The sequence below is a fragment of the Acanthisitta chloris genome, unplaced genomic scaffold (assembly GCF_000695815.1).
Source record: "Acanthisitta chloris isolate BGI_N310 unplaced genomic scaffold, ASM69581v1 scaffold30201, whole genome shotgun sequence".
In the NCBI taxonomy this organism is placed as follows: domain Eukaryota; kingdom Metazoa; phylum Chordata; class Aves; order Passeriformes; family Acanthisittidae; genus Acanthisitta; species Acanthisitta chloris.
This window is the reverse complement of record NW_008656975.1, coordinates 9,105-25,078: the sequence shown is the minus strand read 5'-3', so window position 1 is coordinate 25,078 and position 15,974 is coordinate 9,105. Positions and strand designations below refer to the sequence as shown.

The 15,974-nt window shown below is 42.6% G+C and overlaps 1 protein-coding gene across 1 annotated transcript; it reads left to right on the top strand.

Annotated features, from left to right (window-relative positions):
• Positions 1-353: 353 nt before the first annotated feature.
• On the top strand, positions 354-15,774 carry GMPS (guanine monphosphate synthase; the record flags this gene model as incomplete). The annotated part of the gene is made up of 13 exons (XM_009084550.1): positions 354-451; positions 1,440-1,543; positions 2,589-2,782; positions 3,073-3,238; positions 4,767-4,918; positions 5,263-5,436; positions 6,987-7,092; positions 8,053-8,168; positions 9,117-9,242; positions 10,293-10,408; positions 11,693-11,823; positions 13,593-13,765; positions 15,227-15,774. Coding segments are annotated over 13 exons (1,758 nt in total), but the record flags the coding sequence as incomplete, so codon positions are not given.
• Between the last annotated feature and the right edge of the window lie 200 nt (positions 15,775-15,974).

The window sequence follows — 15,974 nt, the reverse complement described above, 5'->3', positions numbered from 1 at the left end:
AAATTAAAATTATGATTCTTATAATTGTGGAAATTACATCATATTAAATTCAATAAAATGTCATAAATCTGGAAATTAAAGTAAAATAAAAATTACAAAAATGTTAAAAGACTGAAATAAAGTATTATAAATTCTAGAAATATGATTAAATACAAAATAAAAACTTTACAATTTATTGGTTTCTCTATTATAAATTAAAATTATGATTCTTATAATTGGAAAACCAAATGAATTTAATGTGCAGAATCAGGTTGGTGTGTACTGAGGTGTTGTCAGTCGTGGGCAGACTGAGGTGTGAAGTGATGTCAGACTCTGTGGTACTTTTTCATGGAGTGTTTCCCATTGTTTCCCAGATGATGAACAAGGTGTTTGGAGGGACAGTGCACAAGAAGAGTGTCCGAGAGGATGGAGTGTTCAACATCACTCTGGATAACACATGTTCACTCTTCAGGTGCAGAGACAGTTTGAGTTATCAAAGCAATAGTGGGAATAGTCTGGGAAAGGCTGTCTGGGTGGGAAAAAGGTTTTTTTTTAAAGCAGAGAGTGAAATTGCATCAATGCTTGTCTGATAATTTCTAATAATAACACCTTTACAAGTGTGGCCATCGAGTTACTCATTGAAGCAAATACTTAGGCAGAACTTCTCAGTTGGCTCCAGAAATGCCTAAGTATTTGCTTGGAATGTTGTGTGAACCCATTATTTCAAATTTGAAAGTCTTCACTGAGACACTCCATGACGGGAGATCTTTTTGTTAAGCTCTTGTCTCCTTCCACAGTGCTCTTGAACTGCTTGGCACCATCCCATTTTGGAAAGTCATGGAAAATGCCAAACCATTTGTTTTCTGCCTTCCTTTAAAATGGCTTTGTGATGGTTTATAAAACCAGAGTGAGATTTCTTGTTGGTTTGTTGCTGCCTCTCAAGTTCCTTGTAGAATCTCACTGTTTGCTCATCCTTGGTCTTCCCATTTTATCAACTTCCCTCTGTAGAGCTCCTGAGGAGCTTCATGCCCTGTCTGTAATCTGAGGTATCCAAATTGGCCTGAAAACTTGTAGTTTTGAACAAGAAGACTTTAATTCATTGGAATTAAGATCTGAAATTGGAATTAAGAGCTTCATTGAAATGATTCCTTGTAACCTGATTGACTCCAGATGACTCTGTGTCCAAGAGGTGATACCTCAATATTGGGGTGTTTATAAGGAAAAAACCCAACCCAAACCCTTCAGAATAAGAAGGTTGTATTGTGCAAGAACTTATGCAGCTTCCAAGGGAGACAAGTTGGAGTTAGAGGTGGCCCTTCAAGGGAAGAAAATCCTGCATGTATTTCAAATGGACCTGGTCAGTCAGCTTTTATGGGGGTCCCTCATGGCATCTCTTGGAAAGCAGGGGGTTAGGTCTTTGTTCTTTTTGGTATTGAATGTAGTTTTTAATCTTTGTTTAGGGGCCTTCAGAAGGAAGAGCTTGTGCTCCTCACCCACGGAGACAGTGTGGATAAAGTGGCTGATGGATTCAAAGTGGTGGCACAGTCTGGGAACATTATAGCAGGTATTTATTTTCTCCCTGAAATTTCCTTTTGGTAATGTTGATTAAAGAATTGTAGCAGACAAGAGTTAGAACCAAATGGGAACAGAATATCTTATTTAATTGCCAAATCAGTGAGTTGTTTTTAACAAATTCTTGTGTATGTTTGCACCTTGTGCTGTCATGACAGTAAATAAATAGACTTGAAAAGGAATGGTCCTGATTTAAATGTGGTTAAAATAAAATGTAGCATTATTTATATAGCTTATTTTAAAGTATGCATGGGTTATTTCTCTTTGAAATCAAATTCCCGTAAGGCAGGGGAGAGGGAGATGTGTACTGTGGTGTGAGTGCAAGTGGTGGTTGGTTTTTGCACTGTAATAGTACAGCTCGAACACTGTTTAATTAATTATTAAAGCTTGATTAACTTGTTATTGTATTTAATATTTCATGAGCGCACAACTGAGCAAGAGTAATGTTGGTGCTGAAAGGAGGGTTTATACACACAGATTGTCACTTAGGACCTTAGAACTTGAGTTTTGAAAGCCACTGGAATGTCTGAATCCCAAACAGCTTCCTTGAGTCTCTTTCCTCAGGGATGGGAGCCCTGGAGAGGTCTTAATTGTGCTGAGCCATTTAGTGAGATCTGAGTGTTCTCCTGGTTTAGTTTGTTTAATGAAAGGTTTAAAATAAAAGGCTGATGATGTTGCTCCTAAGTCAGACAGGGACACAGCTTGGCCAGCCTTGGATGCAGCTGGGTCAGCATGCTTGGCTGCAGGGCTGGATGAGGCATCATGGAGAGGAAAAAACTCATTGATTTTTCTGTTTTCACATTGGTTTTTCTAGGATGTCTGAGTGTTTTCCTTGTTTTCTGAGGGATTGTGTGTTCTAGATAGAACAGTACCCTCATTCCTAATCTCAGCAAGGATCTTTAGTTTTCATTGGTGATTTGTGCCAACGTGTGGCAGAATAAATTGCTCAACCAGTGTGTGCTTCACTTCCTCGGGCATTTCACTTCCAACCTGTTGGTTTATGTTTTTGTCCTGCTCCTTCCCTTGCCCTCATGAAGGCATAGCAAATGAGTCCAAAAAGCTGTATGGAGCACAGTTCCACCCTGAGGTGAGCCTCACAGTCAATGGGAAGATGATCCTGAAGAATTTCCTCTATGACATTGCGGGATGCAGTGGTACCTTCACAGTGGAAAACAGAGAACTGCAGTGCATCCAGCACATCAAGGACAAAGTGGGCTCCTCCAAAGTCCTGGTGAGTGGCTTGATTCAAAGCTGGAGCTTATTTGCAGAGACACTGATACAGTTACTCAGGTTAATTTGGAAAAGGCAGAATTGCCATGATTTTGGGTCATACATTTTCCAGGTTTTAGAAGAATTGCACAGTTGAGTCAACACATTTGTCATCTTGTTTCCTTCCAAATCATTGACTGTAGGTCAATAGTCTGTTCTCATCCTCCTGGTTGTGTCTGAGTTGTGTTAACACTTCCCGATAGACAACTGACCAATTTTTGGGGTATTTTTCCCATTTATCCTCCTCCCCAGGTGCTGCTCAGTGGTGGTGTGGACTCAACAGTGTGCACTGCCCTGTTGAACCGAGCTCTGAACCGCGACCAGGTCATCGCGGTGCACATAGACAACGGGTTCATGCGCAAGAGGGAGAGTCAGTCTGTGGAAGAGGCACTCAAAAAACTTGGTATTCAAGTGAAAGGTACCATAAATCTGTTAAATGTGCCTTGTACCATCAATGATGTTGCTGTTTTCCCAGAATCTTGATTCAGTGTGTTGTTTTATTGATGTGCTGTTCTCAGACTTCACATACCGAAGCGAGATTGGAGCCATCTAGGGGTCTTCACGAACATTCGAACCTAAAATGTTAAGCCTTACTCATTTGGTTGAGGCATACAATGAATAGCTACATCTGTTATAACTCTTATGGAGTTACAGAGCTCCATATCTGCTGCTGGGGCAAGGCAGAGCAGTGGATTTCTGCATCAGTCACTGCTGCTCAGTCACTTCTCTGCTGATGGTTCAGTGATCCTGTTCAGCTGCTGCAAAACTCCCTGGATTTCAGTTTTCTCCAGTGTCTTGGTTAACACTTCTCTGGGGCTTTAACTTTTGTGTTGGATCTCTTTCTTTTTGAGCTCTGAGCTCATTTCAAAATCACTTTTTCAAGGCATTTTTTCTTGCTCTCCTTGCCTTTAAATAGGTGCATTTAAATTGATTTTGGAGGAGCTTGTTGAGAACAAGGTGGTGATCAGGCACAGGTTGGACTTTATGATCTTGGAGATCTTTTCCAACCTTTTTGATTCTGTGAGGCAGTTCATGGGAGAGCAGAAAGTGCCTTCTCGTGGCTGATGAGAAGGTTCAGGGTTGTTCTTGCACTTCAAGCACGAGGAGGTCAGAGGAGACACATTGTGTGTGTTTGAGTTGTGCTAACAACCAGAGCTGTTTATACTGCCTGGTTCATTAATTTAAGGAGCAGTAGCTGCCTGTTCTGTGTGTTGTCAAGAGATTCTCCTGTGTTTTGGTCAGGAAGTGTGGCACTAGGTGAGCAATGCTTTCCCCTGGCCTGACTGACTCAGTGCAGTGGAGCAGTGTCCTCAAGCACCAAAGTCTAAGCTTTGTTTCTACATATTTTGTTAATTTATTTTATTTTTGCTCTCTATTTTTAGTGGAAAAATCTGTGTTATCCTTGCACCCTGTGGAGCAGTAAACCTAGGCTCTGGCAGGCAGCCAGAGGAGCAAACTGAGGGAATCCCTTTGCTGCAAATGCTCCTTCTGTAGGTCAGGGGAGTTCAGTGCTGGTGAAGGATGCCAGAGAGCCTCCCAGCTGGTCTCTGGGTTGAGAGCCTCTCTAAATTAAGAGGCATAATGTAGCATGAGTAAATAGTGCATCATTTAATTTTGGTTGCAGAAAGGCCTTGGGGAAACACTGTCCTGTAAATGGCTTAAATAAAGCAATGAATTATCATCTAAGGAGGGAGGCAAGAACTGAACTTTCATGTGGTTGTCTAACCTCACTCTACAGAAAAAGTAGTCGGTTAGTAAGAAAAAATAAAAGGCTTTAGTTACAACTAATTCTTGAGGTATTGCACTGTTTAATTGCAGTTAAAAATCATTGCAGTCCTTTGACTGTTATTTTCTCTTTTTTAAGCAATAAACTTAAACTTATTTTTTTCCAACCTGTATAAAGATCCTCTCTGACTTTGTCCAACAATCCCTGTAACTTTCTGCAGTGGTGAATGCAGCTCATTCCTTCTATAATGGTACAACAACTCTGCCCATCTCAGATGAGGACAGAACTCCACGGAAAAGAATTAGCAAGACCTTGAACATGACCACAAGTCCTGAAGAAAAGAGAAAAATCATTGGTGACACCTTTGTTAAGGTAATATTTGTAGTTTGTTGTTTGGGGATTTTTATTAAATAATATGATACATATATACATTTAGCTCAGATTGCTGGGTGTGTAAGTTGTGCATATGTAAGTTGTCAATGAGCTAAGAAACCATTGGGACATTACCCTAAGCCTAAAACCTTTGACAGTCAATCAATGGTCGCAACATGGTTCACAAGCATTGTACTAGATTTGCCATCCTGTTTAGTCTTAGTCTTCCTGATTGTGCTTTTGCAGCTCAGTATCATTTCTTGGGCAATTCATTCTCTTCCTTTAGACCTTTGACAGCCAAAAACTAGACCGGAACACTTCTCTTTTTTCTCTCCACCCTATAGATTGCCAATGAAGTTATTGGAGAAATGAACCTGAAACCTGAAGAGGTTTTTCTGGCTCAGGGAACCCTCAGACCTGATCTCATTGAAAGTGCTTCCCTCGTGGCAAGTGGCAAAGCTGAAGTCATCAAAACTCACCACAATGACACGGAACTCGTTCGGAAGCTACGAGAGGAGGTAAATGGACACGTATAACTGTCCTGAGATTCTGCTCTGACAAGGCCTGTGAGATTGTACTGTAGTTTATTACACTTCTCTGTAGTTGCTGCATTCTCAAAGGAATCAAAATTGTTAGGGTATTGCCCAGCACTGGATGCTGAGGAAGGTGTCAGCAGATTGAGTGTGGGTTCATTCAGTGAATAGTGATGCTCTCAACTGCAACCCAAAAGCTGTTTGCTCACTCTTTCACATTTTAACCCTCCAAACAAACCTATGTTGTGGTAAGGAAGCAGGGCAAAACCAATGCCTTTAGCCAGAGAGGAGTTTAAGGCTTTTCAAGTAACTTCATTCTGGTTCAGCTGGAATTCAGGGTGTAATGGGTCACTTGTTCCTGCTGTTGTATTTCATTCTGAACATGAGTCAGTGAGTAATCTTTAGGTCCTGATAGTCCAGATCTGGCACATCATGCATTCAGGCAAGAGCAATGACAGTGCTTTAAAAAAGAGAATCTTCTCCTGTTGAGAGAGGAGCAAAGTTCTCCTCAATCTCTTCTAACATTCAACCCTGCAAGTACGGTATTTTCTTTTGAGAGAGAACAACACATTTAAATGGGTTGAAATCTAGGGCTGATTCCTTCAGGTACCTCAGGGGTGAGTTCTTTCTATTCTCATGCATCTTGTGCATCACCTTTCTAGTAACCTGATCAGGTATCTGCCAGCAGCACTCTGGTGGCACAGTCTGTTTGCCAGCTGGCAATTGGAGAACCCAAAATTCCTTTCCCTAATGGCCCAACATGGACTTCTGTGGACCACAATGATGAGCTTGGAGGTGATGGGATTGCACTGTCTGTAGACAGGCAGCCCAAGCCCTGTCCCTTTGATGGTGCAGCCATCAAAGGGTTTGTTTAGTCTGAAGTCCAGAAAGGCTTTTTGAGCATCTTTCCTGTGCAGAGCTCTTAAGTATTTGCATATGAAGCAAATCCTACAGGGTCACTGTAGGAGATGATGTAGAATCAAATGTAGGAGACTGCCTTAGTTTGCTTTTTCTGGCATTGGAATGGTAAGTTCTCCAACTGTGTTATAAAATACTCTAAGAAAGAGCCAACACATGAAAGACAGAATGATGGATCATCACATAACAGCCCTGGTAGAAGGTGCTCAGTTAGCAATAAGTACTGACCCACAGGAGAGAAGAGAACTAACAATCCACACTTCTAATTTCTGTCCCTGCACAAAGTATTTTCAAGGCTTATAGATGGATTTGAACATCCAGCGAAGACAGGAACGGTCTGAATTTGTGAATCCAGAGCCAGCTTGACCTTACAGCTATATCTCACTGCAGGAGCCATGAGTACTTCTGGCACACACTGAAGCTTCCTTGTCTCACCCTCTGACCTGCAGCTGCTGTACAGAGCTCACATTCACATGGGATTGCTGTCCAGTGTTTGTGGAAGCATTAGCAGCTGATGCTGGGAGAAACAGGTCAATTTAGCTGTGATAACCTAAACATTGGAGGCTTTTTGTTCGCACATGTGAGCTGGAGCGTAAATTGCCTCTTTTGTTTCAAAGGGGAAAGTAATAGAACCACTGAAAGACTTTCACAAAGATGAAGTTCGAGTGCTGGGAAGAGAGCTTGGTCTGCCTGAAGAGCTGGTTTCAAGGCATCCCTTCCCAGGTATGGGACATGGTCTGTGCTGTTAGTGAAGGGATATGGGTCACATCAGTGTTGTTTTAGCAGATACTTAGCGTCGGTGTGTGAGAGTATAAAACTGATCACTAAACATAGAGAAAAAGGGTTTTACTTAAGCAGAATCTTCTTTCAGGTATAGAAGGTTTGAGAGCGGCTTAATAAATATACATAATAAAAGGATTTTATAATTGCATTTGCCACATTTGTATGTTCTTAGGTGTAGAAGCCAAAGCAGGAATAGTCAGTAAAGTGCAGTGAGCACTGCCTGAGCTGCCACTGTGTCCTGGCCTGGCTCTGCCTTTCCAAGGGGCATTTGCTGCTTTGGAAGTGAATGCCTGGAGAATACCAAGAGTTCTCCACCAGAAAACATCAGAGGAGATAATATAGCAAAATCTATATTATGTCCTTTTCAGAGGGGAACATTTTTTCTGTCCATATGCTTTAGAACTGGCAGAGCGGAGCACGTGGGCTGGGAGCTAATGCACCAGAGCCCAAGGAAGGCAAGAAACTCTTCAGCCACTTCCAGCACATTGTATGGGCTTTTATATTGAGTACCTAAAAGGTCAAGTATCCCTCAGGGCTCTTTAAAAACAGTGGAGACTCACTGTGTATTATACCCTCTCATCCCACTTGCCCAGCACAAGGAGAGAGGAGGTTCCTGTTCTTTTTTTGCTCTCCATCCACCACACCTCAGCACCACGGAGTGCTTCAGTGCACCCCCAGAGCATTTAAGGTGTAGGTAATTGGTGCTTAAATGTACTGAACAGAAATATTCCTCTGGAATAAACTGCTTGTGGGTTGCTATTTTTAGTCTTGTAGGGTGTTTAGGCAATTGAAGCATAGATACAATAGCAAAATACACAGAACTCAATGACCGTTCCACATTTTTAGGTGAAAATCTGCTTCCTGTTGTTTAGTATAATTTTTCCCAATGTTGCTTTGCAGGTCCTGGTCTAGCAATCAGAGTGATCTGTGCTGAAGAGCCTTATGTGTGCAAAGACTTCCCAGAGACAAACAACATCCTGAAAATAGTTGCAGATTTCTCTGCAAGTGTTAAGAAGGTAACAAAATGCTGAATTTTACTATCCATAGCAGCAGTGTTCATCGTTCTGTAGTGGTATGCAGTGAGGTTGAAGCTGCAAAGAGGTTAAAACAACTAGTTTGTGCTCTTGAAGGAGTGATGCATCCCAGCACAGCTCACTTGAAGCTGTTTAGTGCAGTACAGTGGAATTTTTAGCATTGTGACTGATGCAACTGTTGAACAACTTCTGGAAAATGGAAGTTTATTTACCTTTCAAATAGTAAATAAATGTTGTTGTGGTTAAACTTTGTGCAGATGAGGTTTCTGGAGATACTCATTTCACACAGTAGCAGGGAAAAAAACTTCTCTTCCTGGAATCATTGTAACTTTCTATGTTTGCACACCCAATCAATCAGTGAATGGGGAAATGGAAGTGCATCTTGGGGAACTAGTGCTTGCCAGGTGTCCTGAACCCAAACCTGGAGTTTCTAACGGGTGCTGTTTAAATTCTACGTGTCTTAACTGTCATGACCTTTGTGATGGCTCTAAGCTCCCTTGAACTAAACCATAGGGAGGTGAAAAATCATCGGCAGTGGCTGCTCTAAGGTGTAAGGTTGAAACAGCTTCCCAGAGTGGTTTGGAAAATCCTGAAGGGCAAGTATTTACAGCATATGTAAATAGAATTGTAGTGCCGCAAAAAAAGAGAGTGCAGCTTTGTGACAGAGAAAATGAGCATAGGAAAAAGAGCTTCACTGTGGCCTTGGAGCTTCAGCCTAAACCTCACACAGACTAATCACATCAAAGTGCTTTTGCTTAATATTTAATTGTTAAATGAAATGTATTTTTTAATAGTTCCAAGGGGTAAATGCAGGCTACAGTTAAGCAAACAGCGGCTTAAATAACAGTTTTATTTGCACAGTGCAAGTTCTGCTTGAGTCCTTGGGAGCTTTATTTAATTGAAATGTGTTTTTCCTGCATCCTTGCACAGCCACATACTCTGCTGCAAAGGGTCAAAGCCTGCACAAGTGAAGAAGACCAGGAGAAACTGATGCAGATTACAAGCCTACATTCACTGAATGCCTTCTTGCTACCAATCAAAACTGTGGGAGTGCAGGTAAATGGAGGCATTCCAGGGGTGTTCTGGAAGCTTCTCCCTAGGGGTGTGGCAGGCTGTGGTGGAACATTGTTTGCTGCTTTAAGATGTGGAATAAAGAGCTTGACTCAAGAAGATGGACTTCAGATGGGTGTGATAGCCATGCTGTTGTCCCTTGTCAGTGTTGGTGGAGTGCAGAGGTGTCAGAACACCTGAACAGACACTCAGGTGTTGTGTTTGAGGACATGATCTATGTTCAGTGATGGTGGTAACTCACAGGCACTTTTTGCATGACATTCACAATCTCCTTGACCTCTGCTGTTGCTTCCATTGAGGCTCAGGAGTCCTAGACTAAGTTGGTTAAAAATCGTTCCTACATTTGCACATCCTTGTTGTCCTTTCCTGTGCTGGTTTGAATTGCACTAATCCTTATCCCTGGCAGGAAAGGAATAGCAGTGGTGTGTCCTTCCCTTTCCCTCCTCTGCTAATGCCATGGGCATTTCTGTCCTTTGGGGACAGAAACACAAACCAAGCACAAGTGCTGAGCCAGCATTCCCATGGAATTGTGTGCAATAACTTGGAAGATTTCCTTGCTGAGCAGTTATAGCTGTAAAGTACCTTTCCCTGCACTACCAGCATTGAATTACATCTGCTATTTTATTGTCAGCTGCCTAATGTTGTGTGTGCCTTCTGTGACTCTTTGCAGTTGGCTTTGTTGCTGTTTTCAGCTGCAGTGTCATCAGGTTTCTGTACTTTGTCAGAGGCCTTCCTTGGATGGTGTAGTGAAAATGCCAACACACAATCACTTCCTCTTCCCTGGTCACCTTAGCTGAATCTTTCCTTTTATACATTTGCCCCTCTCTTTGCCCCATCTGAATATTTCCTTTCCCAAGATCTGTCATCTTGCTCTCTGTTTCCTCGTTCACTTTGTATCTCTCAGCTGATTGCACTACCTTAGTGTCTGCTAAATGTTGGCCCCAAACATGTCCCTGTAACCTCCAGAATGAACAGGAAAGCACTGTGAGCTGTTTTAGCAGCATGTTGACATGCAGTTGTTGTTTTTGCCCCCAGGGTGACTGCCGTTCCTACAGCTATGTCTGTGGGATCTCCAGCAAAGATGCTCCACACTGGGAGTCCCTGATGTTCCTGGCTAGGCTCATACCACGCATGTGCCACAACATCAACAGGTAACTATTCAGTTAGCTCTATTTCTAATGAGCTAATTAATGTATGAAAGTTCAGCATGCACAAGCACTGTCCTGTTTAAATCTATGGTATAATAGGAGGTTAGAAATACACAATAAATCAAAATAGAGGTTTATTTCTAGCTTGGAAAGAAACTGATAGCCTCTCTGCTCATTCTTTTAAGCATTTGATAGACAACATCTCATGTAACTCATGTACAATCATTTATGCAAGACTCCATCCTGCTGCTGAGCTGTGCTGCCCTGCAGTATGGTTTTGCTCTGTGTCAGAAAGGGTTTTGTGTGGGGCTGTCAGTTCCAGTGGCATGAGGAGAGCTCCAGAGCTGGCCAGTTTGATCTTCACTGAGCTCTCTGTGAGGTTACACTTTCTACCTATTCAGTTCTATAACTGTTGTAGCAGTTGAAGTTGCTTAGACATTAAATCAGCTGTGGAGAACCATATCCTCCTTGCCTGAGCTTTCTGATGAAAGTGCACATAATTGCCTAGAACAAACCTTAAATTGTGTCACACTTACTGAAAGAAAGAAAGATTAGCCTGAAAGGTGAGACCTCGACTTGCAAGGGACTTGTTGAAATGAAGTGCAGAGGGGACAAAAGAAGGTCTAAATCAGGATTGCCTGTGCAGTTTCAGAGCATTGCTGGCTGCTTTGAGCTCCTCTGGATTTAACCTTCCCTCCTGCCCATCCCACATCCCTGGGACAGAGCTCCCAGGGGATGTTTGCTGTTTGGAGGGACTGGCACTGGGGAGGGCACTGAAATAGTTGGTCTCCTGCCCAGCAGACTTTGTACTGCAAGCAAAAATACGGAATATAAACCTTGCATACTTTTCTGCTCTGGATTTTAGACAAGTATTCTTGGGTTGTGTCTGCAAGCTCAAATAACTCGTGTGAACACATTGCAGTAAATCTGAGGCCACTCAGACAGCACCAACTCTGCTCTGTGTTCTGCAGCATCTGAAACACAAGGAGTGAGATTGAAGTGATAAAGCTGATGTGCCTGGATTGAATCCAGGGGCTATTTTATTACAGATGCTCTGTAGATGTGTAGCTTGCAGTGCCCTGTGCTGATAGCACAGTTCTCCATTAACAATAAGGTTTATATTTGATGAGAGGTTTGGTACTTTCCTCTTAGAAATCAGAAGCAAAATAAAAGATTAGGCTTTCTTTCTGTTTCTGTTTTCTCACTGCAGCACTAAGGATACAGCCTGGAGGCAATTTGATGTGTTCTATGAACGTAAAATGTGTTTTTTCCTCCATCCTGTTGCAGAGTTGTGTATGTGTTTGGCCCAGCAGTCAAAGAACCCCCCACAGACGTCACCCCCACGTTCCTGACCACAGGAGTCCTCAGCACTTTACGTCAGGCTGACTTTGAGGCTCACAACATTCTCAGGGAGTCTGGTAGGTGCTTCTCCTTCCCCCATGGGTCAGACCCCCACCTCCCTACAAACATTACTGGATATAATTACACTGAGACTGTCAAAATCTATAAGCAAATATCTCCAAAGTGATCATTTAATGTGATGACAGGCAAGAGCCTCTTGTGAAAGCTGCAAGAGGTGATAAATAAAGGACTGGAATTAGTTTTAGGGTATTTTGGGGACTGACATGTCATTAAACTCAGAGCTGTAGTGCTTCACTGCACTGCAAACCTCTGCCGAAAGTACTGTCACACAGATGGAAATCAACCAAATTCCTTCCCTTAGCTGATCTCGGTCCTCAGTATTTACCTGAAGTGAAGAAACTTGACATAGTTTTTAAATAATGTGGGTTTTTTGTGGGGAAAAAGGGAGCAGAAATGCTAAGCTTCCAATGGTGAAGATGCTTATCCCTGGTGGTGCTTTCATATTGCCTGACTTGAATCATAGAATCATAGAATTTTAGGGGTTGGAATGGACCTTACAGATCATCTAGTCCCAACCCCCTGCCCTGGGCAGGGACACCTCCCCACTAGACCAGGTAAGATTTATTTATAATCTGTATTTATAAACCCAAGCCCTGCACACCCAGGGAGTGTTCAGAACAGAGCATGGGAATAAATAGTGCTGAGGCTCAGTCTGAGTTTGTTGTACTGAATTACCTTAGGAGATGCACTGTGTGTGGGAAGCACTGCACCAAACTTGCCTCTATTTTGTATACATCGAGTTGCACCAGCTAATCTCTGTCTTGGAGAATCCACACTCAGTTTGCAAAGCTTCCGGAGCAGAACTGGTCCCTAATTCACCTCCGAAGGCTGAGGCTAACACTGTTGGCTGTGTTGGTAAAGCTGTAGTTGTGTCTCGCTAACTTTTGGTGACACTTGGCTTTGTGTGAATGAATCTCTCCTAAAAATAAGCCTGGAGTTAGGATTGAGTGAGGAAAACCTCCTCATGGCAGGAGCTCAGGACGAGGCTGGCAGGGGGAGCAGAGCCTGTAGCACTGGGAGCTGCCACACACCTCAACCTCAGGCTTCTACACCATCTAAACAGTGAAACTGGGGTCTGTGTGTGGTGCCTTTTGGAAGGAGAGAGTAACAAAATAAGTGAAATGTTATTACCTGGAGTTGTCTGCCAGCCACGAGCCTTGAGGGTGCTGAAGAGCTTTCCTTGGGTACATCAAGGACAGAGAACTTTTTGAATGGCTCTTTATTTGGTTTATTATAGGGTTTGATAAAACCCCATGGCTTTGTTTAGTGGGAAGGACAGTGAATCTTTAATTGATTCACAGTGAATTACAGGGATAACACAGATTATTTGGGATTTTTCTGCATGCCTGGAAAGACATTTCAAAGGTCATTTCAAAGATGATTTCAAGTGGCAATTTAAGGACTCATAGAATGATTTGGGTTGGAAAGGACATTAAAGACCATCTCATTCCAATGACCATGGGCAGGGACACCTTCTGCTACCTCAGGTTGCTTTAAGCCCCATCCAGCCTGGCCAGGAACACCTCCAGGGATGGGGCAGCCACAGCTGCTCTGGGCAACCTGTGCCAGTGCCTCCAGTGCTAATTTGAGTAGCTGTAGTGGTGCAGGACTGTGTGAGATCTCTGGGCTGTGATAGCAGCAGCAAGAAGATCCCAGAAGATGTAAAAGCAGCTCCTAGTAGAGTTTGAAGTGCATATGGGAATTTGTAGGACTTGTATCACACTCCAAACCAAGTGGATGCCCTTTGTCCTGCTGTTGTCCCAAGGTTACGCCGGAAAGATTAGCCAGATGCCAATAATCCTGACCCCACTGCATTTCGACCGGGACCCCCTCCAGAAACAACCCTCCTGTCAGAGATCTGTGGTCATCAGACCCTTCATCACCAGTGACTTCATGACTGGCATTGCAGCCACTCCTGGCAATGAGGTCCCAGAGGAGGTAATGAAAGACTCCACCTTCCTTTGCACCATCAGCTCACGTTATACTGGCTCATTAGGACTTTTTTTCCTCTTTGTCTTCCCTTGACTTGTATTTTCTTGCAGCTTTTTCATAGCATCCATTAGGAAGAATATAGTAGTATTTTTGGGGAAAAACAGGCAAAATGAGGAGCTGGCAGATGGGTGTGACAAACTTAAAGGCTTTGCAGGAGAGCTCAGCCAAAGAACCATCAGTTAAAAGAGAAAGAATATCCAACTGTCCCGGGGATTTGGGAATTGGTTTGTACATTAGTAATTGGAGATGTCCTGGCTCACAGAATTGCCCTTGATTGGCACTTCCGGTTTTACTGGGACTTGATGTTTAACATCTCTGAGTGTCCTGTTTGCTGTTTAGGTCACTAAAGGGATTTAGGTGTCAAGTTCAGGCATATTTTTCTGGGAAACTTTATCCATGTCCAATTTCAATTACTTTGGGAATACACTGTGGATGAAGAACAGGATTGACCTTTGATTAAACATACATTAAGAGCATTAGAGCATTGCTTAGTAGTTGTATGTAATTGAAATCTTCTACTTTAGCCTATCCATGAAAAAATGAATAATTCAAGGTGAAGTTACCATGTGAACTGGTTCATTATATCAGATGAGGATCCATTTGACCTCAAAATTTATGTTTAAAAAGAAGTAAACACCACAAAACCCACATTCTTCAGGATGAAAAATGGTCACTTTTAGGTAATAATATCAGGAAAAAGTAGTAGAAATTGTAGAGAATAATCATATTTATGGGGAAAATAGTCCTGTTTTTCCATGGAGAGCAATGGATTGTTCATTTATGTTTGCATGATAAACAGTGCCTTGTAAGTGGCATTGGGAACTGTGGTATTTTTAAAGAAGGTGAACTTTGAGGATCAACAAATTCTCATCTAGAGTATTTTTGATGACATGAGTGATTGTGAACTCTGGAGATTAACTCTCACTGGAGACTCTTTCCTTTGGATGCCTCTTTTGAGTGTTACTTATTTTTCCACCTTTAAAGCAACCTTTTTTTATTTTGGAAAGGATTTCACTGTGTTTGAAGGTTCAGCTGGAGATGGTGGGGTGAGAGAAGTCTGGAAGGGATTTATAGTAACACACAGTAATGCGTGTTCCTTCTGAGCTCTCAAGAAGCAGCTTTGAAGCTGAAGAGCTGCTGCCTGGAGGGATGTGTTTTATGATCTACACCCTGGTGTAGTCTCTACCAAAAGTCAGCAAGCCCCAAATATAACTGCAGATACCATGAGCCAGAGGTTTTGGTTGGTTTTATTACCTAATTGGTGGCAATATGCTAATAGCAAATAGGTTCTTCCTCTCATGTCTAACAGGATTAACGTGAGCAGTTTTCCTTTAAGCTTTTCTCAGCTAATTTTCATCAGATGCTTTACACACCTTTCTCTGATATTTCTTTTCCCCTCCACCACAGGTTGTGTTGAAAATGGTGGCAGAGATCAAGAAGATCCCTGGCATTTCTCGGGTGATGTATGACTTGACATCAAAGCCACCAGGAACTACGGAGTGGGAGTAACTAACTCTTTTTCTACCCAAGTACTGTGTGCAGTCTAAACCATATCAGAAACCATTCCCAGTGTTGACATGCAGTACTGTGAAAGAGTGACTGAAGCTGCTACATCGCATCAGATTCCTCTCCTGGAGCATAAACCTGCAGTTGAGAGCTGTGCTGGGGCTGACACCGACGTGGGGCTGAGGATTGTACGGGTAACTAGTCGTGGCAGCACTGCCAGGCGGGACAGGTTCCTCTTGCTTTTGCCTTTGTCTTACCCCTTCTCCCCCTTTCCCTGTGGTTTACTGTTACCTGTCACTTCAGTGTCTCTTTGTTTTTGTACACTGTAAAAAGAGACAGTTTTATTTACTGCTACCAAAAGCATTGTTACAGCCTGAAAAGTGTCCGAGGAGTTCTTGGTGACCAACTGCTTCCCAAGGATTTACTAAGAATAAATATTTTGCCAAATGGAGTGGTGGGTGCTGGTGAGTTGTGGAGTTCCTGTGTATGTTGTGTGCTGTTAACTTGTTCTAGATTGGTTTCACTCTTAGCCCATGGCAATAACGTTGAGCAATGCTGAAATCTCATGGCATTCCCCTTGTCCATGTGTCTGTCCTGGCTCCCTCATGTGTCAGTGACAGATGTGGATTGTGATGGCAAAGTCCAGGCA